Source organism: Idiotropiscis lumnitzeri, chromosome 5 (genome assembly GCF_059441095.1).
Source record: "Idiotropiscis lumnitzeri isolate Australia: NSW breed Sydney's pygmy pipehorse chromosome 5, RoL_Ilum_1.0, whole genome shotgun sequence".
Lineage (NCBI taxonomy): Eukaryota > Metazoa > Chordata > Actinopteri > Syngnathiformes > Syngnathidae > Idiotropiscis > Idiotropiscis lumnitzeri.
The window spans coordinates 28,417,614-28,433,430 of NC_142395.1; the positions used below are offsets into that span (position 1 = coordinate 28,417,614).

At 41.3% G+C, this 15,817-nt stretch overlaps 1 protein-coding gene across 3 annotated transcripts in view; it reads right to left on the reverse strand.

Moving 5' to 3' along the window:
• Positions 1-9,310: 9,310 nt before the first annotated feature.
• sox6 (SRY-box transcription factor 6) overlaps positions 9,311-15,817 on the reverse strand; it is a 140,465-nt gene continuing 133,958 nt past the window's right edge. For all 3 annotated transcript variants that reach the window (XM_088295782.1, XM_088295781.1, XM_088295780.1), the window contains 3 exons: positions 12,274-12,447; positions 11,552-11,768; positions 9,311-10,404 (listed from right to left, as the gene is read on the reverse strand). In XM_088295782.1, the coding sequence (XP_088151908.1) occupies positions 10,104-10,404; positions 11,552-11,768; positions 12,274-12,447 (692 nt within the window). In that variant the 3' untranslated portion in view covers positions 9,311-10,103. The remainder of the gene's footprint in view (positions 10,405-11,551; positions 11,769-12,273; positions 12,448-15,817) is intronic.

Below are 15,817 nucleotides of genomic sequence, written 5' to 3' on the forward strand. Positions count from 1 at the left end.
GCGCTGTTGCTTTAAATAAAGGGTTTAAAAAATGGCAATTCATTGTGCTTTCAGCCCAATTTTGAACAGAGAGTGCCATCTAGAGGAGTCCAAAATTACTACAACTGGTTCATGAAGCCGATTTGAAGCTTCATTTACCCCCTGCAGCATGTTGAGGTAATATTCACATGGATAGTTCTTTGTTTGTTCTGATTCATTTATTTATTTGCTGAACAAACACCATATTCATGAAATATCTTCAAAGACGCCCAGGCCACGCAGTCCTTGAAATGTTTTGCACAATTCGAATGAAAACTCGTCCCCTCTCAAAACTGTTGAACAGAAAATAAAATCCCTTGAAACTCAAGAAGATGAATTTTTTTTTTGATACAAATAATAATAATATAATATACAAAGAGAAGCGACACACATTGATTCCTTCATACTTTTGTTTGCCTTTTACGAGATGATTTGATGTTTTATGTTACACGAAGACACTCGTTCGCTTTAACGTGACGCTAACGACAAACTAAACAAGAAACTTTCAAATCCAAATATTGCATTTGAAAAGGAAACAAATCTCCATGTAAAAGGAGGATGTCTTAACATTCGCACGCTTACTTCTTGAGCGTGGAGATTGCTATTTCTGCGTATTAGACAGCTGCAGCGATATCCACATAAAAAAGCTGCGCAAATCACATTCACTCAACTATACAAAATGATCAAAAACCTTTCAAAACATGATGAGGAATATTTTTTTTTTTCAAATGATAATTCATCAGACTATACTGTTTAAGTATTGGGCATGAAAAAAATGCATGAATTACGATTTAATGAGGCATTCTCAACATTTACATATTCATAAAGGTGTGTAATTCACACATGCATGAGCGAGCCGAGTGATAGCTTGGGGAGGGGAACGCATCATTTTTTTTGAATTCCTCTAAAAAAAAAGAAAAATTGCAGAGACACCCGTTGAACATTCATTCTTCCCCACAGAAATGTCGTGAAATGCTTCGGGGGGGACAAGTGCTCTGACGAGGTGCAACGATGTGAGACAGTTTGCAAAATGACATTTTCTGAAAGATTGTCCCGTGTGGATTTTCCAAAGTTCATTTTCGAAAGCCAGTGTTCCTAACAACTGTGCACTTTGATACATTTCCTCCATCAGGCGTCAAACACCCAAAAACGTGTTTGGCTTCACGCAAATCTCAAAAGCATTTTCATACTTCTGGTCGTTAAGTCGTCGTTACTGCGGTTCACTGCATTTAATGAAAAGGTCGCGGGAATAAGAATAACGATAACGATCATTTGTATTCATGATCCGACGCTCTTCTTTGACTCGCTAAAAGCCTGAGCCATGATGTCAGCACGCTGGAGCCGTCCGAGTCCAAAGGAAGCCGCTCCAAGACGCTTTGGCTGCTTGTCTCTCCTTTGCATTGTTTTTCACGCTTTGTGGAAGCGCAACCAAATATGGGTCAAAAAGGCACAAATAACTTTCAGATGGTCGCTAGGCTATGGTCACGGCGATGCCCCAAAGAATGACAAGTTCAACAAAAGCATGTGGACTTTTTCCCCGCTGGGCCATTGTCTTTGCGCATGAAGTCCAAGTCGGGCCTTTTCAGCCTCGCCAGGATTGTGTCAGGCTTTTTCGGACCGAGTCCAGTTCGAGCAGCAGGCTTGGCCTTTTGAAAATAGCACGCGGAGTCTGATTCACTCCTTTATTCCGTTACTTGAAATGCATTGTGTCCAGTGTCTATTGGCGAAGAACATAAAACAACATGTTATTGTGGTTCTGGAGCCAAGTCAAAGTCTTTGTGCTGCAGTGCATTGTCTTGGCGGAGTACAGGAAGCGCTCAAGCGATATTTCCCAGGGCCGCGCAATTTGGGAAAAAAAACAAAACAAAAACAAACCATAAACTAAAATGACACCCGGTCGAGCCAGACAAAGCCATTTGGGTCGAGACTAAAGTGTCCAATTCTGTAGACAGCACTTGTGGAATATGTCAGAATATGACTGGAAGATGAAATCATTTTCCAGTGAGTTTGATTGCGATTCCCAAATTGAGCATGGTGTTAAATTAAAAAAAAGTCTCATTTTCATGCACAGCAAGTTGATGAAGAAACAGTTAGCAGTCCTCGAAAGACTCTACTTCTACCTGTTTTTTTGAGTAAAAAGGTGGCAGTTAGTGATGGCAAAATGAAGCTTCAAATTTGCTTCATGAACCAGCTGCTGTATTTTTTGAGTCCTCTAGAGGGCACTGTTGCTTTAAATATTCCTTGTGCTTTCAGCCCAATGTTGACCCGAGAGTGCCATCTAGAGGAGTCGAAAAATACTACAAGTGCTTCATGAAGCAGATTTGAAGCTTCATTTACTAGGAAGGGGTCAAAAGGGAGATGGCGTTTACTAGAAAAAAAGTTTTTATGTGAAACAATTTCCGTTTCTCTGCTTGCTCATTGTGTTTGTAAGAGTGGCTAACTTGGATTTTTACACTTACATGATATTCAATGATATTTTTATGACGCCGAACAGGTTGAAGCTGAACCTGACAAATTTAATTTCTGTTACTTTGTATGAAAAAAATATTTGTCAGCGCTGCTGATATCAAAGTGGTTCCCTCACTTGACTCACTTTTTATTTATTATTATCTTGTTTTTATTATCGATATTTGCACAGGGGAGGCGGGTTGGCCAATGTCGTTGCAGATTGAGTATAATTACAATAAAGGGCGTTCTGATTCGGATTCTGATCCCGGTTTCCTGGATATTATTGAAGTCATTTTGACATGAACAACCTTCGCCGAATCGAATTAGCCACAGGCGCCACGTTGGAATTGAAAGTTTCATCGTCCAAACGGTCACGCCTAAAACTGCTCCAACTGTGTCAGGAGTCAATCTTGCAATCAGCGTGGCATTTGAGGACGCTTAAGTTTGAGTTTAACCTTGTCGGACTTTTGGAAGGCACTTGTGAGCATCAGGCGCGGGCTCTTTGGCAGCTGTGTCGGGAGCCCGGTGGGTCAGCTCTTCTCAGGGAGCTGCTGCTGCTGCTCCCCACTAATCTATTTGAAACCATCTGTGAAATGAGCAAGATTCCTTAAGTCCTTCACCTCCAAGGATTAAAACATCACGAAGGGGCTGCGCTGTTCTCACGCCCGCATTTTGTGTCCGTGTGGAGGACACTCGGGATGAACTTGAGTCTTTTCGCACGCGCGCAGTTAAACGGAGGCGCAGGCGAACGTGACTACGGATGAAGAAGGCAAAAATGTATTGATGTGGCGGCGCCCACGTTGGGCGACCGCACGTGCCGTCGCAAGTCAGCTGCCAAAGTCTGTACAATGAGCTAATGAGTCAAGCCTAATGAGAAAATCTGATAAATCGCAGCTGTTCTCAGGAAATGGGGCTGCCTGACAAATTTGCGGGGGTGCAAGCGCTGCGGCATTGAGCGCGTAAAAATATGCCTCTTCTCATTCCGCGCCTCAGCGTTTGCTTCTCAGGCTTGTGAAATTGTAATGCGGCGGCTTCGCAAACAACACGGCCTTATTAATAAGAACTGCACCGCCGTGACAGGTTCAGCCGGGCGGGCCTCGCTTAGCCTTCGCAGGTCGGGATTTTTTTTTTGTTTCATTTGCATCATGTTGAGTCTTTTTAGTGTCTTTGAAAGTAGTGAACATTAACTTGCTCCGTTTTTTGGGGGTCAGGTTGTTTTAAAAGAATATAAATATGACAAGGGGGAGGCACGATGGCCTCACAGTGCAGAGGTCGTGGGTTTGATTCCGACGCCGGCTTTCCTGTGTGGCGTTTGCATGTTTTTCCCGTGCCTGTGTGGCTTTTCTCCGGGTAATCCGGTTTCCTCCCACGTTCAAACGACACTCAAAATTGCCCTGCAATTGGCTGGCAACCAGTTGAGGATGCCCCCCCACCAACTGCCCAAAGACAGCTGGGATAGGCCACAGCACCCCCTGCGAGCCGAAACAGATAATGGATGGATGGATAAATATGAGATCACAAAGTTGTGTTTTAAAGTGGAAAAAAAAAATTGCAAATTGTATTTTTGCAAAACATCCGGAGCTGGAATCGAGCCCACGACCTCTGCCCTGTGAGGCCATCGTGCTAACAAGCGATGGGAAAATGAAGCTTCAAATTTGCTTCATGAAGCAGCTGCTGTATTTTTGGTTCCTCTAGATGGCACTGTTGGGTTAAATCAAGGCTTTCAAAACGTGTCAATCCAAAAGTGGAGTCCAAAAATACAGCAACTGCTTCATGAAGCAGATTTGAAGCTTCATTTTCCCATCACTTGCTAACCAGTCAGTCACCATGCAGCCTGGGCAAAACAAATCAAGTATTTCATTTTCCGCTCATATCGCCGAGCCCTGACGTGGAGGCCTGCGAATCTCCACAGACAAGTGAAAAGTAAAGACGACAGTGAGGTAGTCCAGTGTTTAAACAAAATGCCTCTTTAATGTGTAAGTGTCAACAGCAGTACAAAAGACGGAGTGATGTGAGAAGCTCTCTGCAACACAATTTTCTTCGCTTTTACACAACGGGAGGAACTTCTTGAGGTAAATGAGCGTCGTAAACAGGCCGCTAGCCAGCCTCCTGTCATATTCTTACAACGGACCGACACATACAGAATTGCTAGTACACCAGAAAATGCTTGCCGGGATCATTTTGTTCTTTTTTGCACATTTTCATGATGCCCAAATGCATCCAAATATGTCATTTATTTCTTGATGTCTTGGTTTGTTTGAACTTGATATAATAATACTACAAAAGCCAGGGAGATTGCGCTACACACACACGCACGCACGCACGCACGCACACACACACACACACACACTCACATACACTGTCAAATGATTCACCTTAAGTTGAGCACACGTCAATACTGCACATGGAAACCAAAGAGCTGCTGGACACGAGGAAGCCAAACCAACAAAACAAAACATTTTTGTTCTTTTTGAGCAATATCACCTAGCAAATCTTTTGCCATGTATAAAGAATGTGAACACAATAATGGCAACATTATTAAGTTGAATTAAAAACTTTACATTGGACTGTACAAGATATTATGATAAACTATGTACATATTCAGACATAAACTTTTTTTTCCTTTTTTTAAAAGCAGCAACAGACACTATGTAATTTTTTTCTCTCTAATAACACCCAAACGATACTTTCCATTTGCCTACTGTAGGTACCTGCCAGGAAAAAAAAAAAAAAAAAGTAGATTTATATATTTTACGCAGACTGCCAGCCAGTTAAAAAAAAAAAAAAAAAAAAAAAAAAAAATCAAGGCTCGGATGGAAGAGCCTGACACAGTGTTGCTTGAGAAGCAACTAGAAAGCAAAAAGTACCTCTAAAGAACAACAGCAAATATTTTGTTGCCCTTCTGAACAGCAGCTAGTAAGTCAGTCCAGCATGTCAGTGAATTGTGCTGATTAAATTAACACACAACATTCCTACCATATTCCTCGCTCCGCCAGAATAAGAAACGAAAAGAAAAAAAAAATGTAATTACAGTAAAAGGATTGAACCAGCATTTGCGCTTTTTGTCCTCAGTCGTTCATTGAAACAGTTTGCATCGAGGATTAAGCGAAAACGTTCGTGGATAAGAAATGATTCATTCGACGTATGAGACGGAAAAAAAAAAAAAAATTGGCAAAAAGAGAACAGCATTTTGCCACGAATAAATATTCTTACTTTTTTAATGATAGAAAACAGCAAACGTGTTGAAAACAATCACATTTGATCTTCAAACTCATCCACTACCAGCCAAGTAAATAAAATGTCTTTGACGTCTTTTGCCGTCAATGGCAGTGAATGAGTTAATCTGCCGCTGGTGTTTTGTCGCCATTTGGTGCTGTTTGCTTTTATCGCGATTAGGATCAAATTTATTTGACATCAAGTGCTTCTTGTCAAAGTCAAAACGATACTTTTACTCCGCTAGAAGAGAAACACAAATAATAGTGGCGCCTTGAGATACAAGTTTTCCTTCAGCTGTTTTTTTTTTTTGCTTTGACCTGTGAGCAACAATTCCAGCTACGAACTGTTTGTCAAATCTAATGAGCGTTTAATCTGCCAAAAGTGACTTTTTTAATTCCACTTCTTGCTGTCAAACTAAACAAAACAAAAGAATTACAGTACAATTTACGTGTTTAAATCAACAACACAACATCGCCTTCTGCTAGCTTAATGCTAACTCACAATCCAAAATGACATTGACGGGCTTCCGGATAGCGTTAGTGGGGAAAGATAGTGATGGGTAAATGAAGCTTCAAATGTGCTTCATGAACCACTTGTAGTATTTTTGGCCTCCTCTAGATGGCACTCTCTGTTCAACATTGGACTGAAAGCACAATCAATTGCTATTTCTTAAAGCAACAGTGCCATCTAGAGGTCTCAAAAATATAGCAGCTGGTTCATGAAGCAAATTTGAAGCTTCATTTTCCCATGACTAGGGAAAGATGATTTGACAAATGACTGTTTTGAATCATGGAGGCAATAAAAATTGTATCTCAAGGCGCCAGCGTCGCTTTTTTCCATCTATTCATTTTGAATTAGTTCAGGTATGATGATCAGAACTCAGTCGCCGGACAAGTTAATTCAGCATCTTCTCAAAGTACAATGACATTTTTTTTTTTTCAAATGTGAACTTACAACAAAATCAAATAGATCAGTCACATACATAACTTATTTACTAAATAATCAAATAAAAAATAGATTTCATATATATGTACAATAAAATCTAAATGAGATGGTGAATTTTTAAACTCCCAATTTTTTTTTCGCCTCCAGGTTCTTTGATTGTCCTTTTGTTGTTTTTACTGACAATTCTGGTAGCTCGTAATAAATACAACAAGAGATTCATACACAACACTTCTGGTGTTTCCTGGCTAAAGGAAGCCTGCGGTCAAATTTGGAAGTTTCTCCCTCCCCAAGGCAGCCTCAGCAAAATGTTCACCCATCACATGTCTTTGCATAAACAGACAAAAAAAAAAAAAACAACGACCAAAATCTGGCAACTGTGAGAGCAAACCCATTTGAGTCCTTCTGGGGACTTTAGTTAATTTATGGTGTTTTTTTTTTTTTAATCCTCAAACAGATTCACATTAATCAGAATTGATCAAAAATACTATTTATATCCAGTGCTTCAAACACTTCTGAAACAGCGTCTCCTTTATGAGTTTGTCTTTTTTTTTTTTCTTTAATTGTCTTTTCGCCACATGAGCAGAGTCACGTTTCCGTCGTTTGTCGTTAGCCTCCACTGAACATGTGAGGCATGGTCATATTGACGATATTTACAATCACATACAAATCAGTCCGGAGGAACACAAGTTGCCGGGATATCCACTCCGTAAAGTGTGTGTTGTAGCTTAAGTTGAAAACATAAGGACAATAAATAAAAATCATTGATGAGACACAAGACGGACGGATGCGCCCTCAACGACGACGAAGTGATTCAAACGTGTAGCGATGGCGAGGAAACGCAGCGGAGATCCAGCGATCGGCCGGTGGGATGGAAAACGGCCGGATTCAAGGGCAAGCGGGGGGAACAAGCCAAGTCATGCATTAATAATGGCGCATTTCACATGATATCCAGTCGTCAGTCATTTTAATAATCCCCCACAGCTTGATGTACTTGTTCCATCTGCTCGCCAGCGCCTGGCGAACGGGCCGCGGCGCGAGCCCTGTCGAGGCCTCACTTCCAGCACTTTGATGGAGGGACGCGCACCTTCGCTTCTATTGTTGGCCTTGTGCGCTCGCTCCGAGCCAGATGGCGCCCCCCTGTGGACTCGGGCAACTACGGGCAGGGGTCAAGGCAGGGCGTCAGGGGGGGGGGGGGCACTTAAACCTTGTGCCCTATAAAGAGGATCTAGGTCTCAAAATGGAGGCTTTGACTGCTCAAGGAGCTTTATTAAGCCAAAGAGGTCACTTGTCAGCTTTTAGACCAGGGGTGTCCAAACTATGGCCTGGGAGTGGCAGGAAAAAAAAAAAAAATTTGCATGGCCCGTTTGCCTGCTTTGTGCTGCAGCGCAGAAGAGAAGACGTTTGTCCATTGGTTCAAAATAAGAATTATTAACTCATTCACCACCAGCCGAGTAAAAAAAAAAGATATTTGACGTCTTCCACCGTCAATGGCAGTAAATGAGTTAAAAGCGTACCAAAATTTTGAGTCGCAACAACCTGAAGATTAAATGTAATTCAAATCTAGCATCAAATTGCATTAGTTGGAATTGTTTTTGGAAAGACCCGGCAAAGTGAAAATCAGTATTTCAAATTTGACACGCCGCAGAGCTTTGACAACTCTACCAAAATTGAATGATTCAAAATATTGACAAATGTAGGAAATTTCTTCAAAATGGTGAAAAGTGGCAAAAGCGGACATGCAGGCCAAAAATCCCTGGTCCACACGTTTCCAATCAAAAAGTGACTTTTTACTTTGAAATGTCTCCCCTTCTTAACTCTTGCACCTTTTTCACAGAGCAGAATTTTATTTATTTATTTTTTTTGCAGCCCTTGGAAGAAAAAGTTTGGACACCTCTCGAATAGACGATACAAGATTCTTTTTAGGATGTGCTTGAAAAGACGACACGATGAGAATAAGCGCAATGTTTTTTTTTTTTTAGGTTGTCGATTGTACAAATGTCCTCATGTCTTAAGACTGCGCCAGTAATCAAGTCATCGCATCGACCCGATGACTGTGCTCCGCTTTAAGACTTCTTAGTGTCCGTTTTAAGATTTACAATGTCGAAAAAAAGAATTAAAGAAAAAAAATTAAAGGAAAAGTTTCGGAGCTAAGACTTTAAACTTGCCCTCCAAACGGGGCTAAAGCGTTTAAGAGAATGTTGTGTTGCGACACAATTTGAGATTGTAATGCCTCCAAAGCTGCCTTTTGCTGCTCTTCCAATCCGGCGGATTGGCGGCCTGTTGGCCCCCAATCATTCTGGCCTGATTACAATCACGCAGATTAACAAATTGCCGACTGGGAATGGCGAGTAAAACTGGGAAGGAGCGAGGGGAGATGCCGAAGTGCTTTGTTCGGAGTCGACTGGACTAAGTTTTGGTTCGTGATTATAGGACACAGTTGTAGACTTCCTCACTCAGATTTATTTAGATAAATCCAGATTACCGTAATTTCCGGACGAAAAGACGCACCTGTATATATATGTTGAAAAAAATATATGTACAGAACGATTTTGGACTGTGGATGCACAGAAAGGGAGTGATGGGAAAATGAAGCTTCAAATTTGCTTCACGAACCAGCTGTTGTATTTTCTGAGTCCTCTAGATGGCACTGTTGCTTTAAATTAATCGTTTAAAAAATGTCAATTCATTGTGCTTTCCGCCCAATGTTGAACAGAGAGTGCCATCTTGAGGTGTCCAAAAATACTACAACTGCTTCATTTACTCATCACTACATCAAGGTCCATAAACAGATTATTAAAAAAGTGCCTTTTTACACGGCAACAACTTTGCTAATTAAAACAAAACATACCCAAGAGAAAAAAAAAAATAGAGATTTATTTAGTGTATTTTCTGAACTATAGAGCGCCCCTAGTGGTGAAAGAAAATTGCACAGAAAAGCCGCAACGTTGTATTAGCCGCGAGATTCAAAATCGTGGAAAAAAGTTGCGACTTATCGTCCGGAAAATACGGTAATGGTCACTTCATGACTGAAACCTTCCAAATGAATTGGCGCGGTTGTGATGCATGGTGTGGTCATGTGACCTTTTGGACTGGTGATGTCGCCCTGTTGATCAGACACATTCACAAGCTGTTGGCTGGCACGCAATACCTGAGCGAGACACGTATGTCATGTCCCCAAATGGTTCCGGACCAACGTCAATAACCGTAAGAATGAGCAAATGTTGGATTTCAAGTTCTGTACGTTCGAGGTCACAGACATTTTTGTGTTCCGTGTCCATGATCGCAATGACATGAGAAAGGAAAAAGTAGAGCTACACACACACACACACTCATGAAGACACACTTAAGACCAAATAGCTTCTTTTTTTTTTTACCGCAGCCACATGTGCATGCTGGCTCGCATCATGTTTTCGTCCTCCTCGTCAACACTTTGAAACCTCGGTGGTGCCGTCTTAACGCATCCCGTTGGGCGTCCATTAGTTGGCGCTGACCGGCTCTTGTGTGTCACTACTGTAGTCTGATTTGGGCTCGTCCTCGAAGTCTTCGTACATGTCCATGTCGTCGTCGCCGTTGACCGGCCCGCTGTTGTTGGCGATGTTGTTGGCCTCCAGCTTCATGTTGAAGGTGCTCTGAATGACGGGGATGGTCGGCTCGGGGCTCGCCGAGGCGCTCGAGCACTCCGATGTCATTTGGGGTGAGGGCGTCGTCGTTGCCATGGCGACGGCCCCGGGGTAGACCATACTGGCGCTTGTGGTGATCGGCATCTGTGGTGGTTGCCTGGATGTCGAGCGGAGAAATTTTATTGGAATTTGATTTCGATTTGATGTCGTTCGGCGTCAACTCAATTCTTTTCCAGCTTCGATTTTCGTTGCTGGAATTATTGGAAAGCGATAAGCATCACCCAGTTTTCTTCTTGTCGGAGTCAATCTAACTAAACTTTATTTCGGTGGAATGGAGACTCAAAGATGATACCGACTCGTCTCCTTTTCCAGCTGATGACTGACAACCAAGCCGCTTAAGAGCGCGACTGACATGGGAACACCTGGAGAAGCGCGCTGGTGAATCACACGGAACATTCAAGTTCTGCCCGCCTGCAGGCTCCCCTAAGTCTATACTTACAGGCTTCAATCGTGTAATAAGCTCCGCACTTCATGCCCCATTTGCAGGCTGCTATTGTCGAAAATGATTAAAGCGCCGCTATGGATTTAAACGCACGTGCCGTGAGGTTAAGTCGGCGCGTGCTGGCGGCAAATAGTGTTACATCATAAACGCCACTTATTGCTAGACGAGCCATTCCAGAAATGGAGGACAGTTTCTGTCCAAAGCATAAAAGAACACATTTTGATTGTATTTTTTTATGAGACATATTTTAATAGCAGCAAATATGCTCTAGTTACTAAAATATTTTTGAACCATCGAGAAAGATGGGAAAAAAAATCTGTTACGTGGGTAAATTCTTGATTTGATTTTTTAAATTTTTTTCCCCAATAATTTCAGCCAAAATGGAGCGTGTCGCGCAAACCAACACAACCCTGTCACTTGTACGATCAGCAAAAGACATTTGTTCTTGACCATTAGCATAGCTGTAGTGGCGGGAAAATGAAGCTTCAAATTTGCTTCATGAACCAGCTGTTGTATTTTTGGGGTCCTCTAGATGGCACTGTTGCTTTAAATAAAGCGTTTAAAAACTGGCGAGTCAGGTGACTTTCAGTCCAATGTTGAACAGAGAGGAGTCCAAAAATATTACAACTGCTTCATGAAGCAGATTTGAAGCTTCATTGACCCGTCACTACATAAAGGTACATAAAAAAAAAGCTAGCATGCTCTCTTGAGCAAACACTCCAAAAACTTTTTTTTAATCGCTATTATTATTTGCTAGCTAAATTGTGTTCCAATATGTGCTGTGCAAGAGTGTGCACCGTACCCCACAGTGAAGAACTGCCTCATCTCTTGTCGTCGTGAGCGCATCATCTGCTTGTATTCTCCGATGCGCAGCTTCTTGCCGTCGATGATGCAAGTCCTCTTAGGCCGGGGCTTGTACTTGTAGTTGGGGTACTTTTCTAAGTGGAGCTTACTCAGGCGGGCCTGCTCTTCGTAATACGGCTGCTTGTCCTGGTTGGACATGGACTTCCACCGGGAGCCTGCGTAGAAACAAAAGGATTTTACACTTCACAACGTAGGATGACGTGATAATCTCATGGATATTAAATTATGACTTGTTTTTAATCAGTTCAAATTTTTAGTCTAAAACATTGCCTTTATATTTATTTATTTATTTTTGCTAAGGACAGTTTGACCCCGACTTACGTCATGTGATCCACGCTTCCAACTTACAGGTTGACCATTGGAATGTATTGTTTCACTTCAGACGTTACAGTTTCGTACGTACGTTTCCAGCGCCTTTATTTACAGTTTGAAAGCGCAACAAGTCTTCTCCATTCCACACTGTCTGAGTGGCTTTCACACTCGAGTGAGACAAGAGACATTCTCTGGTGTACTCCCCCATCCCTACTTACTACCGACCTACCCAATTTGAAATACAGTGGAATTTATTTGGACTTATGAACATTTACAGTTAGAACATAATAACATCATGGCTTCATTGGTGCCTTGTGATTTTGGGCAAAGTGACTTGTGAGGACCTACCCAGAATCTTGCTAATATTGGAGTTATGCATGTCCGGGAAGGCCTGAAGGATCTTGCGCCGCTCATCTTTGGCCCACACCATGAAGGCATTCATGGGCCTCTTAATGTGTGGCTCGTTGCTGTTCCTCCCTCTCGACTCCCTGAAGACTCTCGCCTCGGCTGACCCGGCGCCCCCTGTTGGCCAAAGATAGTGGATTATCGGCAGTGCCATTGACTTGACGGGAACCGAGCGGGCGAGCCGAGACATTGGATTAATGACGAGCCTTCTCAAAAGTGGCCTGTGATTAACTCGCACAGTGTGAACATTGACTGTGTGTATTCAGCAACTCAACCCAAGGCCCACACGTTTTTATAAACACATGGCAATAGAGAGGCCTTCTTTTGCTTTCCAGAGGGCCTTCTGTATTTTCACACTGTGACATTAAGCAGACTTTCAGACTCTGTTACAGTAAAAAAAAATAAGCCGATACTAGAGAAACGATATGAAACAATCTTGACGGTAATTTTTACCACATATTGATGAGAGTAAATTGTTTCTTTATTTTTTTTACTTAGACTTCACATTTTTAATTTGGATAGGTCACACAGTGCATTTAAACATCATGCTGTATAGTATTCCATTCATTACATTCTTGCAATTATTTTTTTCTGCAAGAAATATAAAAGGCAAGGTGAGTTAATGTAAAAAATATAAATATATAATTTATAGCAAAATTTCCCAAACTTTTTCTCAGGTTTCATACAACTGGTCTGTGATTTTTTTTTCTTTTTTTTAATTTGGAACTCTGGTTTCTTGTATATCAAATTAGACACACAAGATGGGGCCAGAGATAGCTTTTTAAAATTTTATTATGTCCTGCTGTTAAGTCATGATTGTTTTAACAAAAAAAAAATAATCCCGTGATTTATTGCATTATTATGTATTTATTTTTTGTCAAAAAACCAAGTAACTAGAATCCCAAATTTACGCAGGGACATTATATATTATAATAATTGCGGGCGCTATTTGTATGTTTTCACACTCTCATCAGTTGCTTACTTTTCAGCTTGGCATCCATACAAATGTGCATGGGCGCCAAAACTAATACGCAACAGAGGGCTTGAGGCAGCTTGGGAAAAGGAGAGCAAAGCAGAGAAGTTGAGATTTTTGAGGGGAAAAGAAAGTGTTCTTCACACATCGGTGATGAGATGATTGCTTTCTCAATCAGGGCATTCACTCTCAGCAGAGCAGAGTTTCTCCCCGCATTAAACTGTACATCAAACTGATAATGATTTCTGTTTGCATGCACATTTGCTTCCTTTTATAAGTAAGATGTGAAAGAATTAAATAAAAGCACGATGAATATTTCAACAAACAAAAACATGTTGATAAACAAGGCTGAGAAAAAAAATAAGACAAAAAAAAAAAAAAGGCCTTCCATATGCTACGATACATCTTTAATGATCTCAAGTCTGCAAAAGAAAGCTTGGGATGACTCATGCATATTTCATCATCCACATGTGAAGCCTTCTCATTAGACCCTTGCACCAGCAGCCTGGCACACATTACCTGGCCTTTGATTTCTATTATGATTTCAAATGATAAACAAAATCACATTCTTAATGAGGACCGGCGGGCTGCGCATAGACATTCGTTCACTCACCGCTCGGTCCTGTTCGTTCAACTCTGCACTTAAATGCGGGAGGAGTTCATGTGAGAATGTTTTTTTTTGCGGCCTGCTTCCGTTTCCAGCACGTTTTTACGCTTTCGCAGTCAAGAGCAACGTATCGCCGCAGGCTTGGGGGAAAACAAACAAATGTTGCGACACGGCACAGAAGCTTTCGCTTAATGTAATTGGACAGTCATAATTCTGTTGTTACAAGCGCAAACGCCTGCCACTGAAAATATACACAGTCCAAAAGAAAAGCATTCATTTGGAAATCAAATATATGCATGCATGATTAAATAACCTGTAAAAAAAAAATGTTTTATTAATTGAGCAAGATGTCCTGTATTTATTAAATAACCATTTAAGAGTAAATTAAAGTACTTATAAGACTGGAAAAAATGTTTGTCGTATGCCCTGAATAAAATTAGATTTTTATATCGAACAATTTCTGTCCTCTCAAATTTTTATATATTTTTTATATATATATATATTGAGGTATGGATTAGCACACAAAAAATAAATATATATATATATATATATATTAAAAATTGTACTGAATATTTTCTGACCTAAAAGTATTTTTTTTTTTCCTATTTTTTTTTGTTGAACCTGTGCTGATGCGTTTTGGGTGCCCTACATCGATGTGCAAACACAGCAGCACGTAACGTACAAAAATAGCAACGCACCAAATCCAAGTGTTACGTTTCATCCGTCTTTAGGCTCCAGAAGGCTGCAGGCGGAAATAATACACTCGCGCTGCTGTCACCGGAGCCCACAGTTGGTTAATTTCATTTAGCATGCACTCACTGGACAGGATGAATTGATTTCACTTTGTTTGCTTTTGACAAGCATGTTTATTGTGCAATGAAATGTGGAGTGGCGGAGGGCTGACAGTATCCATCAACGTGGGCCAATCTGCTGACTGCCGGGGCCAGATGAAGGTATTCATTAGCTCAGGAGCGCAGCGCTCACTCAGACAAGACAGCCAGTGTCTGCACCCTGGGAGCGCTCGGCGTAATTTACGATGCCTCCTGGCCCATTACTCTATCACTGACACTGATTCAGCAATTTATATACTGGTGTGCATGCATATGGGCAGAGGTGAGCCGCTTATGGGGAGGGACAAAACAAGTGCCTTCCATTAGCTGGTGCCACATCCGTTGTTAACCAGCAAACCTGCCACGTGACTTGCTCTACTGGAGGGAAGCCAAGATTGGGCGTTTTTTCGTCACCGTTTTTTTTTTTTTTTCCCCCTCACCCTTCGTACGGATGCTCTCGTCACCGTCATGCAAATGCGGCGGCGATTTACATTCAAATGAAGTCATACCTTTGCGGCGACGGACATTCACAGTCCGCAGTTCGGATTTGTGACTGAAATTGACTGAATTATCAATCGGCTGGTTTGACTGAATTGTGCTGTGCACCAAATTACATGAGAGTCACTTTATAGAGTGGATATAAAAAGTCTACACACCCCTGTAAAAAGGACAGGCTTTTTGGAAAAAGAAAACGTTTTCCTGTATTTATTTAGAACATTTCTAACTCAAGAAATGTAAACAAATAAATCAAATAAAATAACAATAAAAATAATTGAAATATTCAGGTTGCACAAGTGCACACACCCGCTCATAATTGGGATGTTGCTGTGTTCAGAATTGAATCACTTTCCATCTCATGTTGAATGGTAGTGATGGGAAAATGAAGCTTCAAATTCGTATTTTGGAGTCCTAATAGATGGCACTGTTGGTTTCAATAAAGGGTTTAAAAATAGCAATTACAGCCCAATGTTGAACAGAGACTGCCATCTACAGGAGTCCAAAAATACTGCAACAGGTTCATGAAGCAGATTTGAAGCTTCATTCACCCATCGATTGTGCTAGACTAATGTTTGGATG